The sequence below is a fragment of the Lycium barbarum genome, chromosome 12, assembly GCF_019175385.1.
Source record: "Lycium barbarum isolate Lr01 chromosome 12, ASM1917538v2, whole genome shotgun sequence".
Taxonomy (NCBI): Eukaryota; Viridiplantae; Streptophyta; class Magnoliopsida; order Solanales; family Solanaceae; genus Lycium; species Lycium barbarum.
The window spans coordinates 15941555-15968304 of NC_083348.1; the positions used below are offsets into that span (position 1 = coordinate 15941555).

Here is a 26750-nt window from a genome sequence, read left to right on the forward strand (position 1 = left end):
GAGGTGTTACTTATGATTACGTTCTTTTGTGTATATATATTTTGGGCACGAGGGGGCCCTGTCTCGTCCTTTTGTCTAGTACTCTAGTAGAGGCTCGTAGATACGTACGTGTGGATTGTTGATGCCCCACGATGATCACGTCACGACCCGACTAGGGGCCGTGACGAGTACCCGATACTTGTACCGAGTACCCCTTACCTATCATGTTACCTTTACCTCTTAGCAAGTCGTATAAACAGTGCCATATTTTTTTTTTGAACATTATTGAACAATAACATTAGCCGCGTCGTCATAAACATAAGTAGTAAACTTTCTGCTATCGCGTTACACATGGATGCGAACATCTCAAAATACAAGACATCTAACTGTACATATCTGACCGTGCATATCTGTCTACGAGCCTCTAGACATAGTACACTTATACATAGAAAGGGCCGAGTACTGTCGTGCCCGAGAATACATACACAAAATAGTACCACGGAAACGAGGCTCCGGAATAATTGGAGCGCTGTCAACACTGCTGGTAAGGCTTCTAAGGATCAAGTCCACCCGTCTGCTGACCTGCGCGGCATGAAACGCAGCGTCCACAAGAAGGGACGTCAGTACGAATAGTGTACCGAGTATGTAAGGCATAAAATATAATATAAACAGGAGCATAGAGTACAATTAACAATATCAAGAGGTCGTAGGGCATGTAATGAGGTAAGGGGGTCACCTGTACTTAGGAAGGCCCCTTTTTCAGGCCAGCTATCATAAAGGCTTATCTTCTCCTCTTTGAAACATTGCTTTTTCACAGGCACAGAAAACCGTGTTTATATCATGTCATGTTTCATCGTATTATATCCTTCCCTATCATAGCGTGTCGTGTCGTATCACATCTTGGTACATTATGTCATAGCGTATCGAGTCATAGCATAGCGTTTCTTAGCGTATCATATCATAGCTTAGCTTTCCTTTGAAAATCTTTTCTTGTTCATATATATATATATATATATATATATATATATATATATATATATATATATATATATATATATATATATATAAATAGAACATGTCATATTGCCGAGGCGTCGGCAGCCGATCCATTTAGCCATAAATACACATCCCGCGTCCGGGCATCCCGCGTCCGGGACGATATCATGTCATATAATGCCAACTGATTAGATGGATATGCGTATATAACGCTCTGCCCTTATCTCCATCTTCCCCGTATATATATGCATATATCATGTACATATATCAGCATCTATAGCGCTCTGGCTCTTTCATCATATACGTATACGTGTATCATGTACATATATCAGCGTCTATAGCGCTCTGGATCTTTGATCATATACATATACGTGTATCATGTACATATATCAGCGTCTATAGCGCTCTGGATCTTTCGTCGTATACATATTTTATAAACATATACATGTCTTATATACAAATACTTACCTTATATACATATACATGTCCATACACATATACCTGTATCATATAACCAGCATGCACGGGAGTTCAAGGAAAGTTACATGTCCATCGGAGTGACGTAAGGTCGGTGACCTCTGATTACACTATGGAATACTCGTGATGGCTTCGTCTCACCTTGAAGGGACGAGTATTTTAAGGTGAGACTATCAACGAAGAATAATATTAAAGTAAACGAAAAATGAAATCGTGGCATCATAGATGTCAGTTCATAGGCTTTGCAATCCTTAGAAAATAATGTCAGAGCTAAGGAATATAAATAAGATTCGAAAATTAGTTTATTACTTTCATATTAACATAGAATACTTAGCTTAGGAATCTTAGTCATAGAATCGTTCCGGTAGTACTTATCGTAGGCATATCCTCTCGTCTAGCATCATTGTTATCATTATCATCGTGGAAGTCTCCTCGTTAGAGTAGTTATAGTACTTATCATTTGGTAACGAAATCGGGATCAAAGGATTCCCTTGGATTCAACTTCTAGTAAGTCAAATAGAACTATAAGGAAATTCCGAGAACAACGGGCCCACCTCAGCCCGAATAAGGTAGCGTATACGGTTTGCATATGGTACATGTCATGGCGTTACTTGTGAGGGTTTTAGGGTAGTCGGGTCCCATCTATGCAAGTTCTAGGGGTTTAGGAGGTCTTTTCAACATTTCGCACACTTTATAGTTCAATTCTACTGAAGGAAAAAGGAGAAACTTTAGGTGCAGATTCCGGGGAAAAAAGTTGTTCCTGAGGCTCGTACCCAACTTATTATATCTAAGACATGCCATAGAAAGAAGGGTGAAGCCTTACATACCTCTTTCTGCTCCTTACGCTATTCCAAATTCACGTTGCAATTCCGTCAAAATCTGCAAATTGGTAGCATTTACCCAAACTCTCATTAGGGTATTTAGAGTTGAAATCTTAAGGAAACACTTGGCTACCGAAATTTCGGCAGCACTTCCTCTGTAAGTATACCATCCTCAACATTCAACTTAGCCAAATTCTAATCAACCACAATCCGGGAATTCAAACCCGGCCAAACTATCAACGTAAATTCAACAACCACATTAGAATTTCCATATTTAAATCCAAGATATATTCCAACACTTCAATTAGCTTACTACTTCCTTCAAGACTTCCTAATTCCAATGAAACAACTACAACCTTATAATACATATATTCCAACAACATCATAGTAATATCATTACATGTCTTCCATACAAGAACATTATTTTCAATTTACACACAAACTTCCAACTACTAATACTTCACAACACTTATCAATTCTTTATATGCAATATAAAATCCACAACACAACAACCAAAATACTAAATAAAACTTGCTCATCATTCCTTCATAATTCACCAATATACACGGCTATACATATAGTATACCACTCACGGCAACCACCCCTATATCCATATTTTTCATGAACTTCACTCATTTTTGTATACTACACCATGCACAAACATCCATAACATAAAAAAGGGAGTGAATTCTTACCTAGTTCCTGGATTCTTCACTTGGCTAGAATTGAAAACTTATATGAATATGTGTTTTTCTTGCTTCAATAACCACTCTACTATGCTAAGGACTCTTCAATGGAGTGTTTGGATGGAAGAGAATAATTTTTGAAGAAAAATTTTCAAAAGGTCTTGTGGGTTTGGTCTTGGCCGAAATGGCCCTTGAAGGTTTTTCTCCTTCTTCTCTTCTTTGTGCTCTCTTGAAATTTCTAGAGAATTGTATCAATTAGATGACTATTAAGTCATCTTTTTAAGCTATCCATTTAATTCTCATATGGGCTTGGCCCATCAAGAAAGGTGGATGGCCAACCTTGACCCAAAAGATCAAGCCCACTTTTTTTGTATTTTGTAATTCATGAAAAAATTATTTTTCAAATTTCAAATTTACCCTTAGCCTTCGTCCATATTTCTACGAGTCATATTTCGAATTTCCCTTTATGCCCTTGGCCTTCCTCATTATTTCCACTTCTAAATTTTTCATAAGCAACTCATATGCCAAACAAAATAAAATATGGCCTTGCTTGTTGTCCTCCCGCGATTGTCTTGAATTATCCGATTGCACAAAATGCGGGATATAACATCCTCCCCCCCTTTAAAACATTTGTCTTCGAATGTTAAACTGGCCTCATAGCTTAGTATAATACTTCGGGGAGGTCTCCCTCGTGGTCATCTCACACTTCGTTTACCATATCCATTTTAGGAGCTTAGATTGCCTTCATGTCGTAGGTTATTTAAGTTAGTTCCGAATACTGGCCCTACGTTAATAAGTCCCCTTTATTGGATCTTGAATCGCCATAGTCCATTTTAGGTCTAACATGTTCTCCCCCCCTTTATTAAGGGGTCTACGCACGCCTATGCCCTTTGAATAACCGTCGTCCTTTGCGATCTTTACAGTTGTAATTCCTTCTTCGTGGAGTCTGCCGCGTCTATCCCCTCACTAGACATGTTCCCGTATATCGCCGCATTAGGGCTTTCTAGCATCATCTAGTGCGGATTCAACATCGGTCTCACCTTGTAACATCTGTACTTTTCCCCTTCATCCCCAAAGCTTTGTCATGCCTTCTCCGTTTCTGCTAGTCTATTCCGTCTTCACTTACCCGACTTCTATAGAGTTTCTAACCACCTCATACGCTCTAATTTACTTTAGACTACCTAATTTCATATTCGTCTCTTGTTCCCATATTTATGAAATTTTCAGCATGTTTCCCAGGGGGTCACCCATCTTGAAATTGCTCTCACCCTAGCACGCTTAACCTTGAAACTTTAATGCATTTCAGCATCTTAGCGTTAGTATTTTCGCCTCCACTCCCTCGCACTACTTATATCACATAATATGGAATGAGTCGGGGTCGTAGCAGTTTTCGAAACGCCCGCGTAACACGTCTTTTCTTTTATTTACAGTTCTAACCTCCGCAATCTCTAGTATTCGTGTTTTTACCTGTGCGTATGGCTACTTTTCGTCCTAATTTCCGAATTCTTAATATGTTCAGCAATACAAAGGGCAGTGTAGGATAAGATAGAATCCGAATCAATTAACACGCATATCATAGAAGGTGCCGAAAAAGTACCTGTGGCCGCGTCTGCGGAAGGCTCAAGGTCCTGTCGTCCTGTCAATGCATATAGGCGGTGCGGAGGACCGGCTGAACTGGGTGCCCCTCCTCTACCTCGGCCGCGGCCCACTGGAGCTTGGGAAGTCTGTCCAGGAGGGCGTACGGTCGACGATGAACCAACCGCGGACCCGGCGGGCTGGGCTCGGTCTCCCTCATACCTCAGTGGGCAATCACGCATCAAATGGCCAACCCGCCCACAAGTATAACAAGCACCTGTACCTGCGCGACACTCTCCAGAGTGTGGCCTACCACATCGAGCACACCGTGGCGGGGGTGGCATCATCCTACTAGAATCAGCTCTATACTGGGATCCTGAAGCTCTAGTACCCTGATCTGGTCTCGAGTGAGTAAAACGGTCAAATCCCCTATCCGCAAATCGGTGTGGCGCGCTGGCCACTGATTGGCCTGAATACCTAGATCGCTCCTGTGCCTGCCCCCTCTATACTCACTTCTGGTCCCAGAAGATCTGCCCCTTTTTCTGGAACCCCTATCTGGATAACACTCCTCTCTCCGTAACTGGTACTGTTCTTCCAGATTCTGGGCGTGGGCCTGGATACGAGTAATAGTCATCCCATCCTGGAGTGAAATCGTCAAGCATTCCTTGACTAAATGTGGCCCTAGCCCACTCACGAATCGGTGCACATGTTCTCCCCTATCAGCTATCAGGGCTGGGGCATACCTGGCTAGTGAGTTGAAACGAAGGCTGTATTCTCGAACACTCATATTTCACTGTCTAAGGTTCAAGAACATATCGGCTCGAGCTCGTCGAACCTCTGGTGGAAGGAAATGCCGTAGAAATGCTTCAGTAAACTCCTGCCAAACCGGAGGGGGTGCATTTGCTCCCCTCGAAGATATCCAGCTATTATACCAACGAACTGCCACATCCCGCAGTCTGTATGAAGCCAACTCTACGGACTCCGTATCCGAAGCATGTATGATCCACAGAGTCCTCAGCATCTCGTCTATAAAACTCTGCGGGTCCTCCTCTGGTTTTGATCCATAAAACTCTGGAGGCTTCAGGGTGATAAAGTCGCGGACCCTTGCACTTACCGCTCGGTTTCTCGGGTCTGCATCTTGCCGCTGAGCCTGTGCGGCAACTAGCTGGGTCAACAACTGGATGGCCTCGGCCATCTGCTGGCCCGGAGCTGCTGGTGGTGGAACTGGAGGTGCGGGGGCTGGAGCTGGAACTCTTTCCTGCTCTGCTGGTGCAGGGGGAGCAGGAAAAGTCTGAGGGGGAGCTTCATTATGAGATTCTCCTTCTTCTAGCCCCCGTTCAACTCTTCTTCCAGCCACCGTCTCGCCCTTCTGGGCCGCCCTAGCTTTCTTCTTCGGCAGCATTACTGAAACCATAACACAGGATTAGGAAATGAATATGGAAACCTGGTAGCATAGCTCTATCGCACGATCTTGAGTACAAAGAAGGTCATATTTCCTAAATGTCCTGTAGCCTCCTGTTTATAAGTGTGGCGCGCTAAACACCCATAAACAAGACTCTACTGGACACGGCTCGTAGACAAACCCCTAGGACCGAACTGCTCTGATACCAGTTCTATCACGACCCGACTAGGGGCCGTGACGAGTACCCGATACTTGTACCGAGCACCCCTTACCTATCATGTTACCTTTACCTCTTAGCAAGCCGTATAAACAGTGCCATATTTTTTTATTGAACATTAACATTAGCCGCGTCGTCATAAACATAAGTAGTAAAGTTTCTGCTATCGCGTTACACATGGACGCGAACATCTCAAAATACAAGACATCTAACTGTACATATCTGACCGTGCATATCTGTCTACGAGCCTCTAGACATAGTACACTTATACATAGAAAGGGCCGAGTACTGTCGTGCCCGAGAATACATACACAAAATAGTACCACGGAAACGAGGCTCCGGAACAATTGGAGCGCTGTCAACACTGCTGGTAAGGCTTCTAAGGATCAAGTCCACCCGTCTGCTGACCTGCGCGGCATGAAACGTAGCGTCCACAAGAAGGGACGTCAGTACGAAGAGTGTACCGAGTATGTAAGGCATAAAAGATAATATAAACAGGAGCATAGAGTACAATTAACAATATCAAGAGGTCGTAGGGCATGTAATGAGGTAAGGGGGTCACCTGTACTTAGAAAGGCCCCTTTTTCAGGCCGGCTATCATAAAGGCTTATCTTCTCCTCTTTGAAACATTGCTTTTTCACAGGCACAGAAAACCGTGTTTATATCATGTCATGTTTCATCGTATTATATCCTGCCCTATCATAGCGTGTCATGTCGTATCACATCTTGGTATATTATGTCATAGCGTATCGAGTCATAGCATAGCGTTTCTTAGCGTATCATATCATAGCTTAGCTTTCCTTTGAAAATCTTTTCTTGTTCATATATATATATATATATATATATATATATATATATATATATATATAAATAGAACATGTCATATTGCCGAGGCGTCGGCAGCCGATCCATTTAGCCATAAATACACATCCCGCGTCCGGGCATCCCGCGTCCGGGACGATATCATGTCATATAATGCCAACTGATCAGGTGGATATGCGTATATAACGCTCTGCCCTTATCTCCATCTTCCCCGTATATATATGCATATATCATGTACATATATCAGCATCTATAGCGCTCTGGCTCTTTCATCATATACGTATACGTGTATCACGTACATATATCAGCGTCTATAGCGCTCTGGATCTTTCATCATATACATATACGTGTATCATGTACATATATCAGCGTCTATAGCGCTCTGGATCTTTCGTCGTATACATATTTTATAAACATATACATGTCTTATATACAAATACTTACCTTATATACATATACATGTCCATACACATATACCTGTATCATATAACCAGCATGCACGGGAGTTCAAGGAAAGTTACATGTCCATCGGAGTGACGTAAGGTCGGTGACATCCGATTACACTATGGAATACTCGTGATGGCTTCGTCTCACGTTGAAGGGACGAGTATTATAAGGAGAGACTATCAATGGAGAATAATATTAAAGTAAAGGAAAAATGAAATCGGGGCATCATAGATGTCAGTTCATAGGCTTTTCAATCCTTAGAAAATAATGTCATAGCTAAGGAATATAAATAAGATTCGAAAATTAGTTTATTACTTTCATATTCACATAGAATACTTAGCTTAGGAATCTTAGTCATAGAATCATTCCGGTAGTACTTATCGTAGGCATATCCTCTCGTCTAGCATCATTGTTATCATTATCATCGTGGAAGTCTCCTCGTTAGAGTAGTTATAGTACTTATCATTTGGTAACGAAATCGGGATCAAAGGATTCCCTTGGATTCAAATTCTAGTAAGTCAAATAGAACTATAAGGAAATTCCGAGAACAACGGGCCCATCTCGGCCCGAATAAGGTAGCGTATACGGTTTGCATATGGTACATGTCATGGCGTTACTTGTGAGGGTTTTAGGGTAGTCGGGTCCCATCTATGCAAGTTCTAGGGGTTTAGGAGGTCTTTTCAACATTTCGCACACTTTATATTCAATTCTACTGAAGGAAAAAGGAGAAACTTTAGGTGCGGATTCCGGGGAATAAAGTTGTCCCCGAGGCTCGTACCCAACTTATTATATCTAAGACATGCCATAGAAAGAAGGGTGAAGCCTTAGATACCTCTTTCTGCTCCTTACGCTATTCCAAATTCACATTGCAATTCCGTCACAATCTGCAAATTGGTAACATTTACCCAAACTCTCATTAGGGTATTTAGAGTTGAAATCTTAAGGAAACACTTGGCTACCGAAATTTCGGCAGCACTTCCTCTGTAAGTATACGATCCTCAACATTCAACTTTGCCAAATTCTAATCAACCACAATCCGGGAATTAAAACCCGGCCAAACTATCAACGTAAATTCAACAACCACATTAGAATTTCCATATTTAAATCCAAGATATATTCCAACACTTCAATTAGATTACTACTTCCTTCAAGACTTCCTAATTCCAATGAAACAACTACAACCTTATAATACATATATTCCAACAACATCATAGTAATATCATTACATGTCTTCCATACAAGAACATTATTTTCAATTTACACACAAACTTCCAACTACTAATACTTCACAACACTTATCAATTCTTTATATGCAATATAAAATCCACAACACAACAACCAAAATACTAAATAAAACTTGCTCATCATTCCTTCATAATTCACCAATATACACGGCTATACATATAGTATACCACTCACGGCCACCACCCCTATATCCATATTTTTCATGAACTTCACTCATTTTTGTATACTACACCATGCACAAACATCCATAACATAAAAAAGGGAGTGAAGTCTTACCTAGTTCCTTGATTCTTCACTTGGCTAGAATTGACAACTTATATGAATATGTGTTTTTCTTGCTTCAATAACCACTCTACTTTGCTAAGGACTCTTCAATGGAGTGTTTGGATGGAAGAGAATAATTTTTGAAGAAACATTTTCCAAAGGTCTTGTGGGTTTGGTCTTGGCCGAAATGGCCCTTGAAGGTTTTTCTCCTTCTTCTCTTCTTTGTGTTCTCTTGAAATTTCTAGAGAATTGTATGAATTAGATGACTATTAAGTCATCTTTTTAAGCTATCCATTTAATTCTCATATGGGCTTGGCCCATCAAGAAAGGTGGATGGCCAACCTTGACCCAAAAGATCAAGCCCACTTTTTTTGTATTTTGTAATTCATGAAAAAATTATTTTTCAAATTTCAAATTTACCCTTAGCCTTCCTCCATATTTCTACGAGTCATATTGCGAATTTCCCTTTATGCCCTTGGCCTTCCTCATTATTTCCACTTCTAAATTTTTCATAAGCAACTCATATGCCAAACAAAATAAAATATGGCCTTGCTTGTTGTCCTCCCGCGATTGTCTTGAATTATCCGATTGCACAAAATGCGGGATCTAACAGATCACATTGTACTATTATATATCATTTTTGTAGCCATGAGGGCTTATGTATATAGATATGGGTATCTTGGAGATTATATAAGTTTAGGTTGAGTATGATGATTAGCTTAATGAGAGGTGCTCGGTAGTCAGCTCCGGGTACCCGTCATGGCCCCTAGTCCGGTCATGAAAGTTTCTTTTATTCTTTTTTTTACCAAATTAAGACCCCTACATGGATGAAGAGTAACATAGATGCAAGAGCACTAACATATCAGTCCATTTTTATAATAAATTTACTTCACCTTTTAAGTAAAATCACTAATAGGGCAGGATCAACAAAAGAAATCACAAATAAGAGAACAAACTTCTTTCTTAGACACCATTTCATTCTATTTTTATTTTATACCTTTCAGTTTCAACATGACCATGAGTAAGTTATTGGTTGACAATTAGCCTATTAACCAATTATCAACTAGATTAACTCTAATTAACCTTAAATGAGGACTTGATCCTATAGTTCCTACAATTAATCATTTCTCCCATTTTTACTTTTCCTTTTTCATCAAAACTCTGCACATTTAGGGAGGTAGATGTTATGTCCCGTAATTTCGCAAATTCGGAAAATTCAAAAAAATTGTGACTTGTAAGAGATAAGGCCATATTTTGATTTTATTTTATACATATATATATGTGTGTGTGTGTGTGTGTGTGTTGTTTATGAAAAGTGTTGACGTGGAAATGTGGAGAAAGGTTAAGGGCGAAATTGGAAATTTCGGGAACTAGTTTCATGAATTATAAGAAGTAGCCAACAAATTGGGCTAGAAAAAAAAATGAAAAAAGAGGCCCAAATTAATGGGAGTGGTCGGCCATAGGGGCCATGGCCCAAGCCCATGTAGGATTTTTTTTTTCATGTGTTAAATAAGGGAAAAGGCCACCATGTATTCATTGTTCAAGAAAGTCATGAAAAGTAAAAGAAGAGAAAGAACAAAAAATAGAAGGGCAATTCGGCTAGGGCAAGAAAGAAAGAAAAAAATTTTATGCCATCAATCTTGGGTCCAAAAATTATAATTTTCTCATATTCCCACTAAGCTCAAGACCCTCTTCAACGTGGTATAATTCTTTTAGCAAGAAAGCTCCGTTTGTGGCAAGTGGAAGTTTGAAGAAAAGGTAAGAATTTGATGTTCTTCATATGTTATGGAAGGTTATATATGTGTTGTGTATGTAGAAATAAATGGAAATCATAGAAGTGTTGTGTGATGAAGTGTGTGGCCGTGTGTGTGTATTGAGTGTGTGGCCGTGTGGTGTAATTGGTGAAGGGAAGATGAGTTTATTTTATTTAGTGTATTAGTTGTGTTGTTGTGGCCTTTGTGATGTAAATGGAAGGCTTATGGTTCTAGTGGTATGGAAACTTGAAGTGGGGTAATTGTAGGAAAATATGTGAATTCATCATAGTTTATGTAATTATGGAAGTGTAGTTGCTAAAATGGAACTATTGTTGTTATGGATGAATTTGGAAGGAGAAAGTGTGACGTTGTAGTTTTGTTGTATTCATGGGGGGAAGTTCGGGTGGAATGTGATGTTGATGGCATTGTTTGAATATTTTGTAAATTGTTTAAATGTTTTTGAATTGTGTTTAAACAATTTTGAGCAAGCAATGAATATGTGAGCATTGGAAGTGACTTGAAAATGTATGTAGTTGAATTGAGTGTTGAAGAATTATGTAAAGAAGAAGGTTACTAATGTTAGAATGTGTCTTAAATTAATTGTTGATATTATTGGAGTAATCGTTGGTATTGTTGTTGATATTTTGGCCGAGTTAAATTCTCGGATTTGTTGTTGTATTTCTAGCCGAGTTGAATTCTCGAGGATGGCGCATTTACAGGGGAAATGCTGCCGAAATTTCTGTAGAAATAAGGTGTTGGTTAGAATTGAATTTTTAAGCGTTTGTAACTAATGTTTGGTGTGCATTAATGTTGTTGTAGATTTTGTGGAGCCAAGGGCCTGAATTCGAATTTTGTGTAGGAAGCGGGCAAGGTATGTAAGGCTTACCTTTCTTTCCTTCGGCATGATCCTCGTAATGAACAACTTACGTATATGTATGTCCTTAAAGAAAATTCTATTCTTAGAGACACTAGGATGGCCATCGTCTTTGACTTTCATAAGTGTTTCATATGGTTTGATATGTATATATATACGATGATGTTCGAAGCATTCAGTTGGTATATTCCCGAATGAGGTTCGAAAACAAAGCGATATGACTCAAGTCTTTGATAAACAATTCGATAGGTACGTATGGTATTAAACTCTCCATTTGGTTTGACCCATAATGATATCAGAAAGTTACCTAATATGTTTGTTACCTGAATTTCCAAACACGGCTTACGAGATGTCATTAGGAGGCCCCGTACTTCAAAGGTTCTATTTAGTAAGTCCCGAGATTGTCAACGATCTCTATTAGCATAGGGACACGAACATACGTAGTATGGTTAGGATTATGGCATAATTGAGTAATAAACTAAGTATAAGAATTCATGACTTTAAGATAATTTTGTAAGTATTAATGTCTTTAACCTTGTATACAATTTCGGCACTAATACGTTAAATCTGTGGATCGGGCTGCACGTACCGTAGCGACACACTGTATGATATCCTATGAGTATGCATGTATGAATCTGTCACGACCCAACTAGGGGCCGTGACGAGTACCCGATACTTGTACCGAGCACCCCTTATCTATCTCGTATAAACAGTGCCATATTTTTTTTTTTTTTGAAACATAGACTTGCAAACGTCGTTAATACTTTATACAACAACATCATAATGCCCAAACATCGTATATCTACTGAACCTGCCTAACTGTACATATCTGTCTACGAGCCTCTAGACATAGTGTAATTACACATAGAAAGGGCCGAGTACTATCGTGCCCGAATATACATATACAAAATAGTACCGCTGAAGTAAAGCTCCGGAACAACTGGAGCACTGTAGAGTACTGCTGATAAGCTCCTATAGATCACGTCCACCAGCCTGCTGACCTGCGCGGCATGAAACGCAGCGTCCACAAGAAGGGACGTCAGTACGAATAGTGTACCGAGTATGTAAGGCATGGAAAATAATAGAAGCAGTAATATAGAGCATGATTAACAATATCAGGGAATCATAGGATCGATGATGCAGCAAGAAAATAACCTGCACGTAGCGAGGCCCCTTCTCGGGCCGGCTTTCATATGGACTTGTCCCCCTTTTTTTTTTTTTTTTTCCTTCTGCAACGTTTCTTTCTCGTAGACTTAGGAACTAGGGTTAATATCATGTTGCATTTTGTCACATTACGCTCTGCACTATCATAGTATGTCATATCCGGTCATATCGTAGCTTATCACCTCACGGTATTTTATATTCTAGCGTATCATGTCATAGTGTGGCTTGCCACAATATAGTCTAGCTTATCATATCCTATCTTATCATATCATAGCATTTCGTGTCATAGTATATCATCTTATTACATAGCTTTCCTTTGAAAATCTCTTCTTATACATATATGTAAAAATAAGATGTCTCATATTGCCGAGGCGTCGGCAGCCGATCCATTTAGCCATAAATGTACTTCCCGCGTCCGGGCATCCCGCGTCCGGGACGATATCATGTCATGTAATGCCAACTGATCAGGTGGAAATGCGTGTATAACGCTCTGCCCTTATCCCCATCTTCCCCGTATACGTGTACATACATCATGCTTATATGTCAGCGTCTATAGCGCTCTGAATCTTTGATTATAGACATACTCTGGTATCATGTATGGATGTCGGCGACTATAGCGCTCTAGATCTTTGATTATATACACAGCTTGTACATACATATGTGTTTTACATACATTTACTTACATTATCTACATATACATATAGTGTATAAGCGTACAAGGGGGCCAAGGAGAATCATGTATCCATCGGAGTGACGTAAGGTCGGTGACCTCCGATTATCTTATGAAAGGATAGTGATCATTTTGTCTTACCTCGGAAAGAAAACAAGTATTTAAGATGAGAGTATCAATGGAGGATAATATCATAATGGACGTAAAATAAAATCGGGGTATTATAGATGTCATTTCATAGACTTTGAAATCTTCTAGAAAATAAAATCATGGCTAGGGAATATAAATAAGTTTCAAGAATTAGTTGGTCACTTTCATGTTCGTATAAGATGCTTAGCTTAGTCGTCTTAGTCATAGGGTCATTCCGGTGGTACGTATTATAGGCATTCCCGCTTATCTAACATCATGGTCATCCTTGTCATCACAGAGGCATCCTCGTTAGAGGAATCATAGTACTTATCTCATGGTAACAAGATCGGGATCAAAGGTTCCCTTCGGGTTCACTTGAAGTACATCAACCAATACTATAGGAAAGTCCGGGGGTAGCGGGCCCACCTCGGGCCGGATGAGGTGGCGTATATTATTTACATATACTACAGGTCATGTCATTACTTGTGAGGGTTCTAGGGTGATCGGGTCCCATTTACGCACGTCATAGAGGTCTAGGAGGTCTTTCTATCATTTTGCGCACTTTCTACTTCAATTCAATTGAATGAAAAGTTGAAAACTTTAGGTGCGGATTCCGGGGATTGAGGTCGTCCCCGAGGCTTGTGCCCGACTTCTTACAACCAAGACATGCCATAGAAAGAAGGGTGAAGCCTTACATACCTCTCTCCGCTCCTTTAGCTACTCCAAAATCGCGTCACAATCTCGTCAAAATCTGCAATTTGGTCAAGTTTACCAAAACTTTCATTAGTATACTTTGAGTTAGAATCTTAAGGAAACATTTGGCTACCGAAATTTCGACAGCACTTCCCCTATAAATACTCCATCCCACCAAGTTCAACTTGGCTAATTTCAATCAACAACAATCCCGGGAATTCAACCCGGCCAAAATATCAACCACAATTCCAACAACAACAATACTAACAACTTCCATATTCAATCAACTTACTACTTCTTCCAAAACTTTCTAACTTTTATGAAAACAATGACAACCTCATAATCTATATTCCAACAACATCATACTAAATAAAATTGACTCATTCTCTTCCATTTTTTCCATAACCACACGGCCAACACCAACATACACACTACAACTTCTCAATATTCATTCAACTTCCATTTTTTTTTTCCATATATCATTCACAACAATAACAACCAAACATTAATTAAAATAATTGAAGCATGGCTCATACACATATATACATACACACGGCCATGTACTATATTTCTCTCCTTCATAAATTTCATCCATTTTAGCATACTACAACACATATAAACCATGTATAACACATAAAGCAAGGTTAGAATTTTACCTTTATTCTTCAACTTCTCACTTGCTTATCTCTTGGAAACCTATATGATTTTGAATTTTTCTTGCTCCAACAACAACTTCACCTTGTTGTGCACCCTCTACTTGATAGAAAATAATTTTTGGAGAGAATTTTTTCAATTTTTCTTGGAAATTTTGTTCTTGGCCGAAAGGCCTTGGGGTTTCTCCCCTTCTTTCTTTCTTTTGAGTTCTTGAAATTTCTAGACACTTAATGGATGAAGATGACTTAGTCATCCCTTATATTGACTAAGTCTTATTTCATATTGGGCTTGGACCCTCTCCAAGGCCGGTTGGGCCTATAAATTCCCAAAGAAAACCTTCAAGCCCATTTATATTTTGGGCTACTACTTGAAATTCTTGAAGGCAATTTTTCCAACTTCCAATTTTGCCCTTCGTCTTCCTCCGTATTTCCACGAGTCATGTCGTGAACTCCCCTTCATGCTCTTGACCTTTCTCATTATTTCCACTCCTAGACTCTTCATAAACAACTCAAGTGCCAAACACAATAAAATGTAGCCTCGCTTGTCGTTTTCCCGCGATTGTCTTGAATTATCCAATTACATAAAACGCGGGGTATAACATCCTCCCCCCCTTTAGAACATTCGTCCTCGAATGTTAAACTCGCCTCATAGCGTAACACATCATTTCGGGGAGGTCTCCGTTGTAGATGCCTCATGTCCCTTAGCATGTCCATCTTAGAGGCTTAGATTGCCCTTTACGATCTTTACAATAGCGCTTCCTTCTTCGTGGAGTCTGCTGCGTCTATCCCTTCACTAGACATGTTCCTATACATCGCCACCTTAGGAATTCCTTGCCTTAGTCAGTGTGGACTCAATATTGGTCTCACCCTGTGACCTCTGTACTTTCCTCCTTCATTCCCAAAGCTTTCTGTTGTCACGGCTTCCCCTTTTTCCGTTAGTTCCGTCCAGCTCGGCCTATGTGACTCGTGTGGGGTTTCTAACCACTTTCCACACCCCAATTTACTCTGGGCTACCTAATTTTACATTCGTTTCTTATTTCTGCATTTACGAAATTTTCGGCATATTTCCCAGGGGGTCACCCATCATGAAATTACTCCCACCTGAGCACGCTTAACCTTGAAACTCTGATGCATTTCAGCGTCACGGTGTTAGTATTTTTACTTCCGCTTCCCCGTACTACCTATATTATATAATATGGGGTAAGTTGGGGTCTCAGCAATGTTTGAACACCCTCGTAGCGAATATTTCTCTTTTAATGACTATTTTAGCCTTCGCAATCACAAAGATTCACTTTTTACCTGTGCGGGTGACTATTCCTCACTCTAATATCCAAATTCCTAGTATGTTTAGCAATACAAAAGGGCAGGGTTGGATAAGATAGAATCCGAATCAATTAATGCACATATTATAGAAAATACCAACAAAAACAACAAAAAAAAAAGTACCTGTGGCCGCATCAGCGGGAGGCTCAGGGTCCTGTCGTCCTGTCAGTGCATATATACGGTGTGGAGGACCGGCTGCGCTGGGTATCCCTCCTCTGCCTCGGCCACGACCTGCTGGAGCCTGGGAGGCCTGTCCCTGAGGGCGTACGGTCGACGATGAACCAACTGCGGACCCGGTAGGCTGGGCTCGGTCTCCGTCATCTCTCAATGGGCAATCACGCATCAAATGGCCAACCCGCCCACAAGTATAGCAAGCACCCGTACCTGCGCGGCACTCTCCCGAGTGTGGCCTGCCGCATCGAGCACATCGTGGCGGGGGTGACATTATCCTGCCAGCATCAGCCCTAAACTGAGATTCTGAGGCTCGGGTACCTTGATCCGGTCTCGAGTGAGTAGAACGGTCAAACCCCCTATCAGCAAATCGAGGAGGTGCACTGGCCGCCGGTTGGTCTGAGTACCCGAATTGCCCCTGTGTCTGTCCCCCTCTGTACTCACTTCTAGTCCTGGAAAACCGGCCTCTCTTTCGGGAACCCCTGTCTGGATAGCGCTCCTCCCTCCGTGGCTGATATTGTTCTTCCAAATTTTGGGCGTGGGCCTGGATACGGGTAATAGTCATCCCGTCTTGGAGTGAGGCCGTCAAGCATTCTTTAACCAAATGTGGCCCTAACCCACTCACGAAACGGTGCACATGATCTCCCCTATCCGCTATCATAGCTGGGGCATACCTGGCCAATGAGTTGAAACGAAGACTGTATTCCCGAACACTCATATTTCCCTGTCTAAGGTTTAGGAACATGTCGGCTCGAGCCCGTCGAACCTCTGGCGGTAGGAAATGTCGTAGAAATGCCTCTGTAAACTCCTGCCAGACCGGAGGGGGTGCATTTGCTCCCCTCGAAGATACCCAACTGCTATACCACAGAACTGCCACATCCCGCAGTCTGTATGAAGCCAACTCTACGGACTCCGTGTCAGAAGCATGTATAATCCTCAGAGTCCGCAGCATCTCATCTATAAAGCTCTGCGGGTCCTCCTCTGGCTTTGATCCATAGAACTCTGGAGGCCTCAAAGTGATAAAGTCACGAGCCCTTGCGCTTACCGCCCTGTCTCCCGAGTCTACATCTTGCCGCTGAGCCTGTGCGGCAACTAACTGGGTCAATAGCTGGATGGCCTCTGCCATCTGCTGGCCCGGAGCTGCTGGCGGTGGAACTGGAGGTGCGGGGGCTGGAGCTGGAGCTCTTCCCTGCTCTGCCGGTGCAGGGGGGATAGGAACAGTCTGAGGGGGAGCTGCATTATGAGATTCTCCTTCTTCTAGCTCCCGCTCGACTCTATTACCGGGCACCCTCTTGCCCTTCTCGGCTGCCGTAGCCTTCCTCTTCGGCGGCATTACTGAAATCATAACAAGGGATTAGGAGAAGGAACATGAAAGCCTAATAGCGTAGCTCTATCGCACGATCTTAGAATGCAAAGAAGGTCACATTTCCTAAATGCCCTGTAGCCTCCTGCCTATAAGTATGGCGCGCTACACACCCATAGACAAGACTCTACTGGACACGGCTCGTAGACAAACCCTAGGACCGAACTGCTCTGATACCACTTCTGTCACGACCCAACTAGGGGCCGTGACGAGTACCCGATACTTGTACCGAGCACCCCTTATCTATCTCGTATAAACAGTGCCATATTTTTTTTTTTTTGAAACATAGACTTGCAAACGTCGTTAATACTTTATACAACAACATCATAATGCCCAAACATCGTATATCTACTGAACCTGCCTAACTGTACATATCTGTCTACGAGCCTCTAGACATAGTGTAATTACACATAGAAAGGGCCGAGTACTATCGTGCCCGAATATACATATACAAAATAGTACCGCTGAAGTAAAGCTCCGGAACAACTGGAGCACTGTAGAGTACTGCTGATAAGCTCCTATAGATCACGTCCACCAGCCTGCTGACCTGCGCGGCATGAAACGCAGCGTCCACAAGAAGGGACGTCAGTACGAATAGTGTACCGAGTATGTAAGGCATGGAAAATAATAGAAGCAGTAATATAGAGCATGATTAACAATATCAGGGAATCATAGGATCGATGATGCAGCAAGAAAATAACCTGCACGTAGCGAGGCCCCTTCTCGGGCCGGCTTTCATATGGACTTGCCCCCCTTTTTTTTTTTTTTTTTTCCTTCTGCAACGTTTCTTTCTCGTAGACTTAGGAACTAGGGTTAATATCATGTTGCATTTTGTCACATTACGCTCTGCACTATCATAGTATGTCATATCCGGTCATATCGTAGCTTATCACCTCACGGTATTTTATATTCTAGTGTATCATGTCATAGTGTGGCTTGCCACAATATAGTCTAGCTTATCATATCCTATCTTATCATATCATAGCATTTCGTGTCATAGTATATCATCTTATTACATAGCTTTCCTTTGAAAATCTCTTCTTATACATATATGTAAAAATAAGATGTCTCATATTGCCGAGGCGTCGGCAGCCGATCCATTTAGCCATAAATGTACTTCCCGCGTCCGGGCATCCCGCGTCCGGGACGATATCATGTCATGTAATGCCAACTGATCAGGTGGAAATGCGTGTATAACGCTCTGCCCTTATCCCCATCTTCCCCGTATACGTGTACATACATCATGCTTATATGTCAGCGTCTATAGCGCTCTGAATCTTTGATTATAGACATACTCTGGTATCATGTATGGATGTCGGCGACTATAGCGCTCTAGATCTTTGATTATATACACAGCTTGTACATACATATGTGTTTTACATACATTTACTTACATTATCTACATATACATATAGTGTATAAGCGTACAAGGGGGCCAAGGAGAATCATGTATCCATCGGAGTGACGTAAGGTCGGTGACCTCCGATTATCTTATGAAAGGATAGTGATCATTTTGTCTTACCTCGGAAAGAAAACAAGTATTTAAGATGAGAGTATCAATGGAGGATAATATCATAATGGACGTAAAATAAAATCGGGGTATTATAGATGTCATTTCATAGACTTTGAAATCTTCTAGAAAATAAAATCATGGCTAGGGAATATAAATAAGTTTCAAGAATTAGTTGGTCACTTTCATGTTCGTATAAGATGCTTAGCTTAGTCGTCTTAGTCATAGGGTCATTCCGGTGGTACGTATTATAGGCATTCCCGCTTATCTAACATCATGGTCATCCTTGTCATCACAGAGGCATCCTCGTTAGAGGAATCATAGTACTTATCTCATGGTAACAAGATCGGGATCAAAGGTTCCCTTCGGGTTCACTTGAAGTACATCAACCAATACTATAGGAAAGTCCGGGGGTAGCGGGCCCACCTCGGGCCGGATGAGGTGGCGTATATTATTTACATATACTACAGGTCATGTCATTACTTGTGAGGGTTCTAGGGTGATCGGGTCCCATTTACGCACGTCATAGAGGTCTAGGAGGTCTTTCTATCATTTTGCGCACTTTCTACTTCAATTCAATTGAATGAAAAGTTGAAAACTTTAGGTGCGGATTCCGGGGATTGAGGTCGTCCCCGAGGCTTGTGCCCGACTTCTTACAACCAAGACATGCCATAGAAAGAAGGGTGAAGCCTTACATACCTCTCTCCGCTCCTTTAGCTACTCCAAAATCGCGTCACAATCTCGTCAAAATCTGCAATTTGGTCAAGTTTACCAAAACTTTCATTAGTATACTTTGAGTTAGAATCTTAAGGAAACATTTGGCTACCGAAATTTCGACAGCACTTCCCCTATAAATACTCCATCCCACCAAGTTCAACTTGGCTAATTTCAATCAACAACAATCCCGGGAATTCAACCCGGCCAAAATATCAACCACAATTCCAACAACAACAATACTAACAACTTCCATATTCAATCAACTTACTACTTCTTCCAAAACTTTCTAACTTTTATGAAAACAATGACAACCTCATAATCTATATTCCAACAACATCATACTAAATAAAATTGACTCATTCTCTTCCATTTTTTCCATAACCACACGGCCAACACCAACATACACACTACAACTTCTCAATATTCATTCAACTTCCATTTTTTTTTTCCATATATCATTCACAACAATAACAACCAAACATTAATTAAAATAATTGAAGCATGGCTCATACACATATATACATACACACGGCCATGTACTATATTTCTCTCCTTCATAAATTTCATCCATTTTAGCATACTACAACACATATAAACCATGTATAACACATAAAGCAAGGTTAGAATTTTACCTTTATTCTTCAACTTCTCACTTGCTTATCTCTTGGAAACCTATATGATTTTGAATTTTTCTTGCTCCAACAACAACTTCACCTTGTTGTGCACCCTCTACTTGATAGAAAATAATTTTTGGAGAGAATTTTTTCAATTTTTCTTGGAAATTTTGTTCTTGGCCGAAAGACCTTGGGGTTTCTCCCCTTCTTTCTTTCTTTTGAGTTCTTGAAATTTCTAGACACTTAATGGATGAAGATGACTTAGTCATCCCTTATATTGACTAAGTCTTATTTCATATTGGGCTTGGACCCTCTCCAAGGCCGGTTGGGCCTATAAATTCCCAAAGAAAACCTTCAAGCCCATTTATATTTTGGGCTACTACTTGAAATTCTTGAAGGCAATTTTTCCAACTTCCAATTTTGCCCTTCGTCTTCCTCCGTATTTCCACGAGTCATGTCGTGAACTCCCCTTCATGCTCTTGACCTTTCTCATTATTTCCACTCCTAGACTCTTCATAAACAACTCAAGTGCCAAACACAATAAAATGTAGCCTCGCTTGTCGTTTTCCCGTGATTGTCTTGAATTATCCAATTACATAAAACGCGGGGTATAACAGAATCTGTTATATATACGTGTATATCATATATGATATCGGTATGTTGATATGACTAAAGTTTGATTATTGAATGCTAGCATGTTCGATTATTCCACCGAGGCTTTGACATACTTCGATTCGTACGTATGATTCCATGAGTTCTATTTGGTGTGACCCATATCCATGTCTAAAAGGTAGTTAACCTGATTACAACTTTGATTTTTCCAAGAAGAGCTTCCGAAACGATGGTAGAGCGTTCTGCACTTCAAACGCTCGTAACTTCTGTATACTAATTCCGATTGACCCGAAACTTGTTTTGGACCTTCATATGTCGATAAGTATGTTGTATCTCGGGTCTTGATTTACGAGTATATGGTTTCGTACTATTCTGTTCGTGCAGGCTTGATATGTCTATTCACTGAGCCCGGGCCAGGACATGTTATCGTGCCTACTTCTTTGCATTATTCATCGAGTCCCTCTCACTTGCGGGCCGGGACACGTTATATGTATATGCATGTGATGATATGATGATACAGGGGTGGTGGCCAGGATGGCACGTGATGACTTTATCCACCGAGACCCGCAATAGAGGGCCGGGACACGTTATGTACATATATATGACATATGACTCTACTATTATGTCCCGTATTTTCATACGTCGGGACGTTTTAAAATAAGCGCGACAAGTTAAAGGCAAGACTATCTTAAGATATGAAGTAGATATTTTAACTTCCGGTTTCGTGTCGAGTCACAATTTATTCACAATTCACGTGTGGCATTAAACTAGTAATGGAAAATTGGGATTAAACTAACCATAATTGGATTAATAAATGGGATTGGAAAGACCAAAAATCAGTCCATTTAAATGGACATAGCTAGCCGTGCACTATAGTGCCTTGGTCAAAGAATATTGACCCAAGTTAGTGTGATACACATGTCCAAAGCATTGAGGGAGTGTATATACAAAATAATCTGATTCATATCACACTACATTACACCATTTCAACACTACAAAGTGAGAGAACACTTAGAGAGAGAGAGGGAAACTCTCGGCCAAGAGCTAGCCGAGAGTGAGGTCCAAAAATCTGCCCAGAAATTCCAGTTTTTCTCCATCAAAACTGTCCCTCATCTAGTGTGTAAGAAAGTGTATTAGTTGTTGAAGAGAAACAAGAAAGTGAAGCACTCAATAGAGTTGGAAATTCGGCCAAGTGAAGCACAAGATTGAAAGGTAAGAATGTTTGTTGTTTCTTGTGTTGCATGATGATTTGAATGTATAGTTCATGCATGTTGTTGTTGGATTGTGGTTGTAGTTGAAGTGGAGAGTGAGCCGTGTGTGAGGTGAGTTTATGACTGATTTCATTGTGCATGTATTGTTAGTGAATTGAATATGTATCAACATATGTAAATGAACAAAGATTGTGGGAGTTTGGTTGTGATGTTGCATGTTGGCTATTGGACTGTTTTTGCTCGAATTTAAAATGAATCATGTGTTGAAGATTCTGATGAAGTCATGCTTAATCTTGTTGAACATGTATTGGAAATGAATTGAATGCTTTGTAGTTGGATAAACGAATGAAAATCATGAAGTTGGAGTAGTTGTGATGAAACCGGGTAGGGGGCTGTTTTGGACGAATTCATGGACTGTTTTGGGCTATAATTTGATTGTTGTTGTTGTGGACATTGTAGTGTATTGTATGCATGTTGAATATGTAAATTAAGGTGTTCAAGAAACGAATTATGTTGAGGGGTAGGGGCAGTCCAAAAACCGTGGACAGTTTTAGGGATTAGAAGTGAAATTGTGTGTGTTGAATGTTGGTTTTTGTTGCAAACGTGTAGTGAATGTAAAATGCCATGATTCAAGTTAAAACTGAACTGATTGTGGGCTGTTGTAAGAGTGAAGATGATGCTAAAACAGTTCCAAGATTTCATGAAAGTAAAGTCATGAAAAGTGTTGTGTTGTTGCAAGTTAAAACTGGAAAATTGCTAAGTAAGAATGGAAATGATGTGTGTGTTGGGTTGCCGTGTGTATGAGACTATTTTGGGTGGTGTAGGGACTGCCCAAGTTCCCTAAGTCATGCTTAAACAAGTTTTGATCAATATATGAAAGAACGACTAGCCATGTTAGCTTGTAACGCTAGTTGGGTTAAATGCGAACGAAACGTCGTTTAATTGATAGAAAGGAGTTGTGAATGTCACAATACGTGTTGAATGCCCTTGTAGACTAATTGTAGTTCTTCACATCTTGATATAGGATAAGTATTGTTGGGCAGCAAGTACAAGTTAGAATACAACTAAACGCAAAAGGTATGTAAAGCCTATTCCTTCTTTCTTTTGGCATGTCCTAGACGTAAGAATGAAACGATATGAATTTTGGGGTAAATTCTATTCTCTAGTTCATGTATGGCTTATGAATCTATATTTCACTAATGTTATTGTCATGCACCTACAGTATGAGTGACTAATGAACGATGCATGAAAGTTCCTATACTTAAAGAATTGCACAACTAAAGACATACTTGACTTCCAAAAGCTATACCATATTAAAGTGACATATGTACATGAAGTCTAAAACGTTTCTTGTAATAGTTTGTTATGAGACTTGAAATGAACTGAAGGTGAACATTATTTTGACACTTAGAGCGGGTTAGTTGCTTATCCCTTGAGTCTAAAAAGATGATTTGCATATATGTGGTTGCTTATTATTCTGCTCGTGCTTACCGCTATATCCTTCACTGAGTCCCAGGCCAGGGTACGTTTTCGTGCGCACATTTATTATATTAATCACCGAGCCCCTCACTAGAGGGCCGGGACACGTTATGTATATATATATGATGATGATATGATGATATGATGATGTGATGATGTGATGATATGATGATATGATGATATGGAGATGATGGTGGCCAGGAGGGCATATTCCTTATTACCGAGTCCCTCAGGAAAGGGCCGGGACACGTCTATGTTTATGTTATGATGCTATGATTTTAAATTACCGAGTCCCTCATAAAAAGGGCCGGGACACGTCATGTATGTTTTATACAGAATGATTATGCAGCTTTGACTACAAAACTCTATAATAGCAATGATATGAGAATGATACAGATGAAATATGTTCAAAGGCAAGTTTTATGAAATTCTATTGTTGCAATGCATCCTATGTACCGTGTCTCAATATAAGTCTATACTATGTTTCAAGCTTTACATATTCAGTACATATTCCGTACTGACCCCCTTCCTTCGGGGGGCTGCGTTCATGCCCGCAGGTACAGACGCTCGCTTTGGAGATCCGCCAGCTTAGATCATCCTTCAGCTATTTTGGACTGCTCCTTTGTTCCGGAGCTAGCTTGTGGTATAACCTCCTTATGTGGTGTCCGTATGTGTTTATTTGGGTACGGCGGGGCCCTGTCCCGCCACATAATATGGTCGTTACTCTTAGAAGTCTGTGGACATCGGTGTGGGTCTGTTTACAGTTGTTGATGCGTTTTATGTTTTGACTTAAGTTTGGGGCGTACCCAGTCGTAATGGCAGCCTTGTCAGCTTGCATATGTGTGTATGTTTGGTATTTTGTATATCGTGGCAGCCTTGTCGGCTTGCTTAGGAATATATATAAATGTTGTTGTTTGATAAGTGCAACTCCTTGGGAGATGGATGACTAAGGCATACAGAACTTGACAAATCTAAATAACTCACTATCTTCTTACATACAAATGAGATCATGACATGCTAATTATAAATTATTAGAGTTAACAGATAAATATGAGTGTCCAATTCGGGCACAAGTCACGGCCTACCGGGTTGGGTCGTGACATCTACCATGCATGATTCTATCTACCGAGTCCCTTAGAAAAGGGCCGGGACACGTTATGTATACATATGATATATGACTCTGCCATACATGATCCTATGCACTGAGTCCCTCACAAAAGGGTCGGGACACGTTATACGAATGTATGGTATGTGATGTTGATATGTATGACCTTATTCACCGAGTCCCTTACTAAAGGGCCGGAACACGTCGTATATATGCAGGTATGTATATGTATATGTATATGATTCATGACTTGAGAGATATTACTCCGTTACCTAAGAGAAAACGTAATGATGCTTTGATACAGTTTTATCGGTTCTGTAAAGTTTCCATTTCTGACTATGTTTCTTCGTTCTATACTTCATGCCTTACATACTCGGTACATTTTCCGTACTGACCCCCTTTCTTCGGGGGCTGCGTTTCATGCCTGCAGGTACAGGCACAGGTGATCCACCACTGTAGGCTCCACTTCCTGCTATTTTCGGAGTACTCCCTTTTGATCCGGAGTCTACTTTTGGTACATACATCTTTTATTATGTATATATTTCTGTATATCTGACTATTTGGGTACGGCGGGGCCCTGTCCCGTCATATGATTATGTCGGTCTGTTTAGAGGTCTGTGGACATATTTGTGGGTTTGGGTCTTTCTGTTCGGATGTGTGTATATGATGTGTTTGGGCGATCCCATTCGCCGCGGCGGCCGGTCCGCATATGTTTACATGTTGCCTTGTTGGCCGGCGTGGCCTTTGTTGGTATTTTCTGTGCGCAGGGTTATTTTGCATAGCCTGTAAAACAAAGGAAACTCTGCCGAAATTTTTCTGGAAATTATCTAAATTTAGAATATAGCCTTGTCGGCTTCTGTTATATACTTGAATGCATTTGATAGATGGGTTTGGGTGCCCAGATCGGGCGCTAGTCACGGTCTACGGGGCTGGGTCGTGACAAAAGTGGTATCAGAGCGGTTTGTCCTCGGAATGTCTACAGGCCGTGTCTAGTAGTGTCTTGCTTATGGGTGTGTTGTGCACCACATCTATAAACAGGAGGCTACAGGACATTTAGGATGTTGCCCTTTCTTTGGATCTTAGATCGTGCGATAGAGCTGTGCTATTAGGGTGGCTCCTTTCTAACAGATTGTTATGTTTACAGTGATGCCTCCGAAGAAGGCGACGGCTGCCCAGAAGGGCAAAGCAGTAGAGACCAGTCAGGCGCAGCGAGTTACCCGGGCTCGTGTTTAGGATTTGCCCGAGGTTTTATCCCACTCAGAGGGATATGCCACACCACCGACGGAGCCTGGAGCAGGTCCATCAGCAGCTCCAGGGGCCCGAGTATCCGCACCCGAGCCTCCAGCTCCTCAGCCAGGGGCGGAGGACAGGACACTGAGGGAGGCTGTGCAGTTATTGACGACACTGGTAGCGGGGCAGGCTCGCAGACGCGGGCGGAGAGATGAGGATGATGATGGCAGGCGTGACAGCCTGAGGGTTCGAGAGTTCCTATTATGTGGCCCCCCAGAGTTTTTCGGGTCTAAGCCCGACGAGGACCCCCATGACTTCATTCGGGGGATGCGGCGCTCACTAGATTTGGTCAGGGCTTTAGAGACTGAGTTTGTTGAGTTGGCTTCGCATAGACTTCGAGATGTTGCTGCTCACTGGTATGAGTCCTGGGAGCTATCCAGGGGTGAGGGTGCTCCCCCAGCCACTTGGGACGAGTTCGTGATTGCTTTCACCCGCCACTTTTTGCCCCCAGAGTTACGGCGGGCGCGGGTTGATCGATTTTTGCATC

At 41.2% G+C, this 26750-nt stretch overlaps 1 protein-coding gene across 1 annotated transcript; it reads right to left on the reverse strand.

Moving 5' to 3' along the window:
* Positions 1 to 12295: 12295 nt before the first annotated feature.
* On the reverse strand, positions 12296 to 17000 carry LOC132625048 (uncharacterized). Its single transcript, XM_060339818.1, has 2 exons — positions 16315 to 17000; positions 12296 to 12560 (listed from the first exon to the last, which is right to left on the reverse strand). Exons 1-2 carry the CDS (start codon positions 16925 to 16927, stop codon positions 12532 to 12534), a joined length of 642 nt encoding a protein of 213 aa, XP_060195801.1. The 5' UTR covers positions 16928 to 17000; the 3' UTR covers positions 12296 to 12531.
* Positions 17001 to 26750: the final 9750 nt, after the last annotated feature.

Bases quoted from the DNA above. Each gene is read 5' to 3' on its own strand.
- LOC132625048 (XM_060339818.1), bottom strand. From the start codon at position 16,927: ATGACTATTACCCGTATCCAGGCCCACGCCCAAAATTTGGAAGAACAA. The intron at 12,561-16,314 runs GTACTTTTTTTT...CATGCCGCGCAG, and splicing joins TCCCGCTGATGCGGCCACAG to GTCAGCAGGCTGGTGGACGT.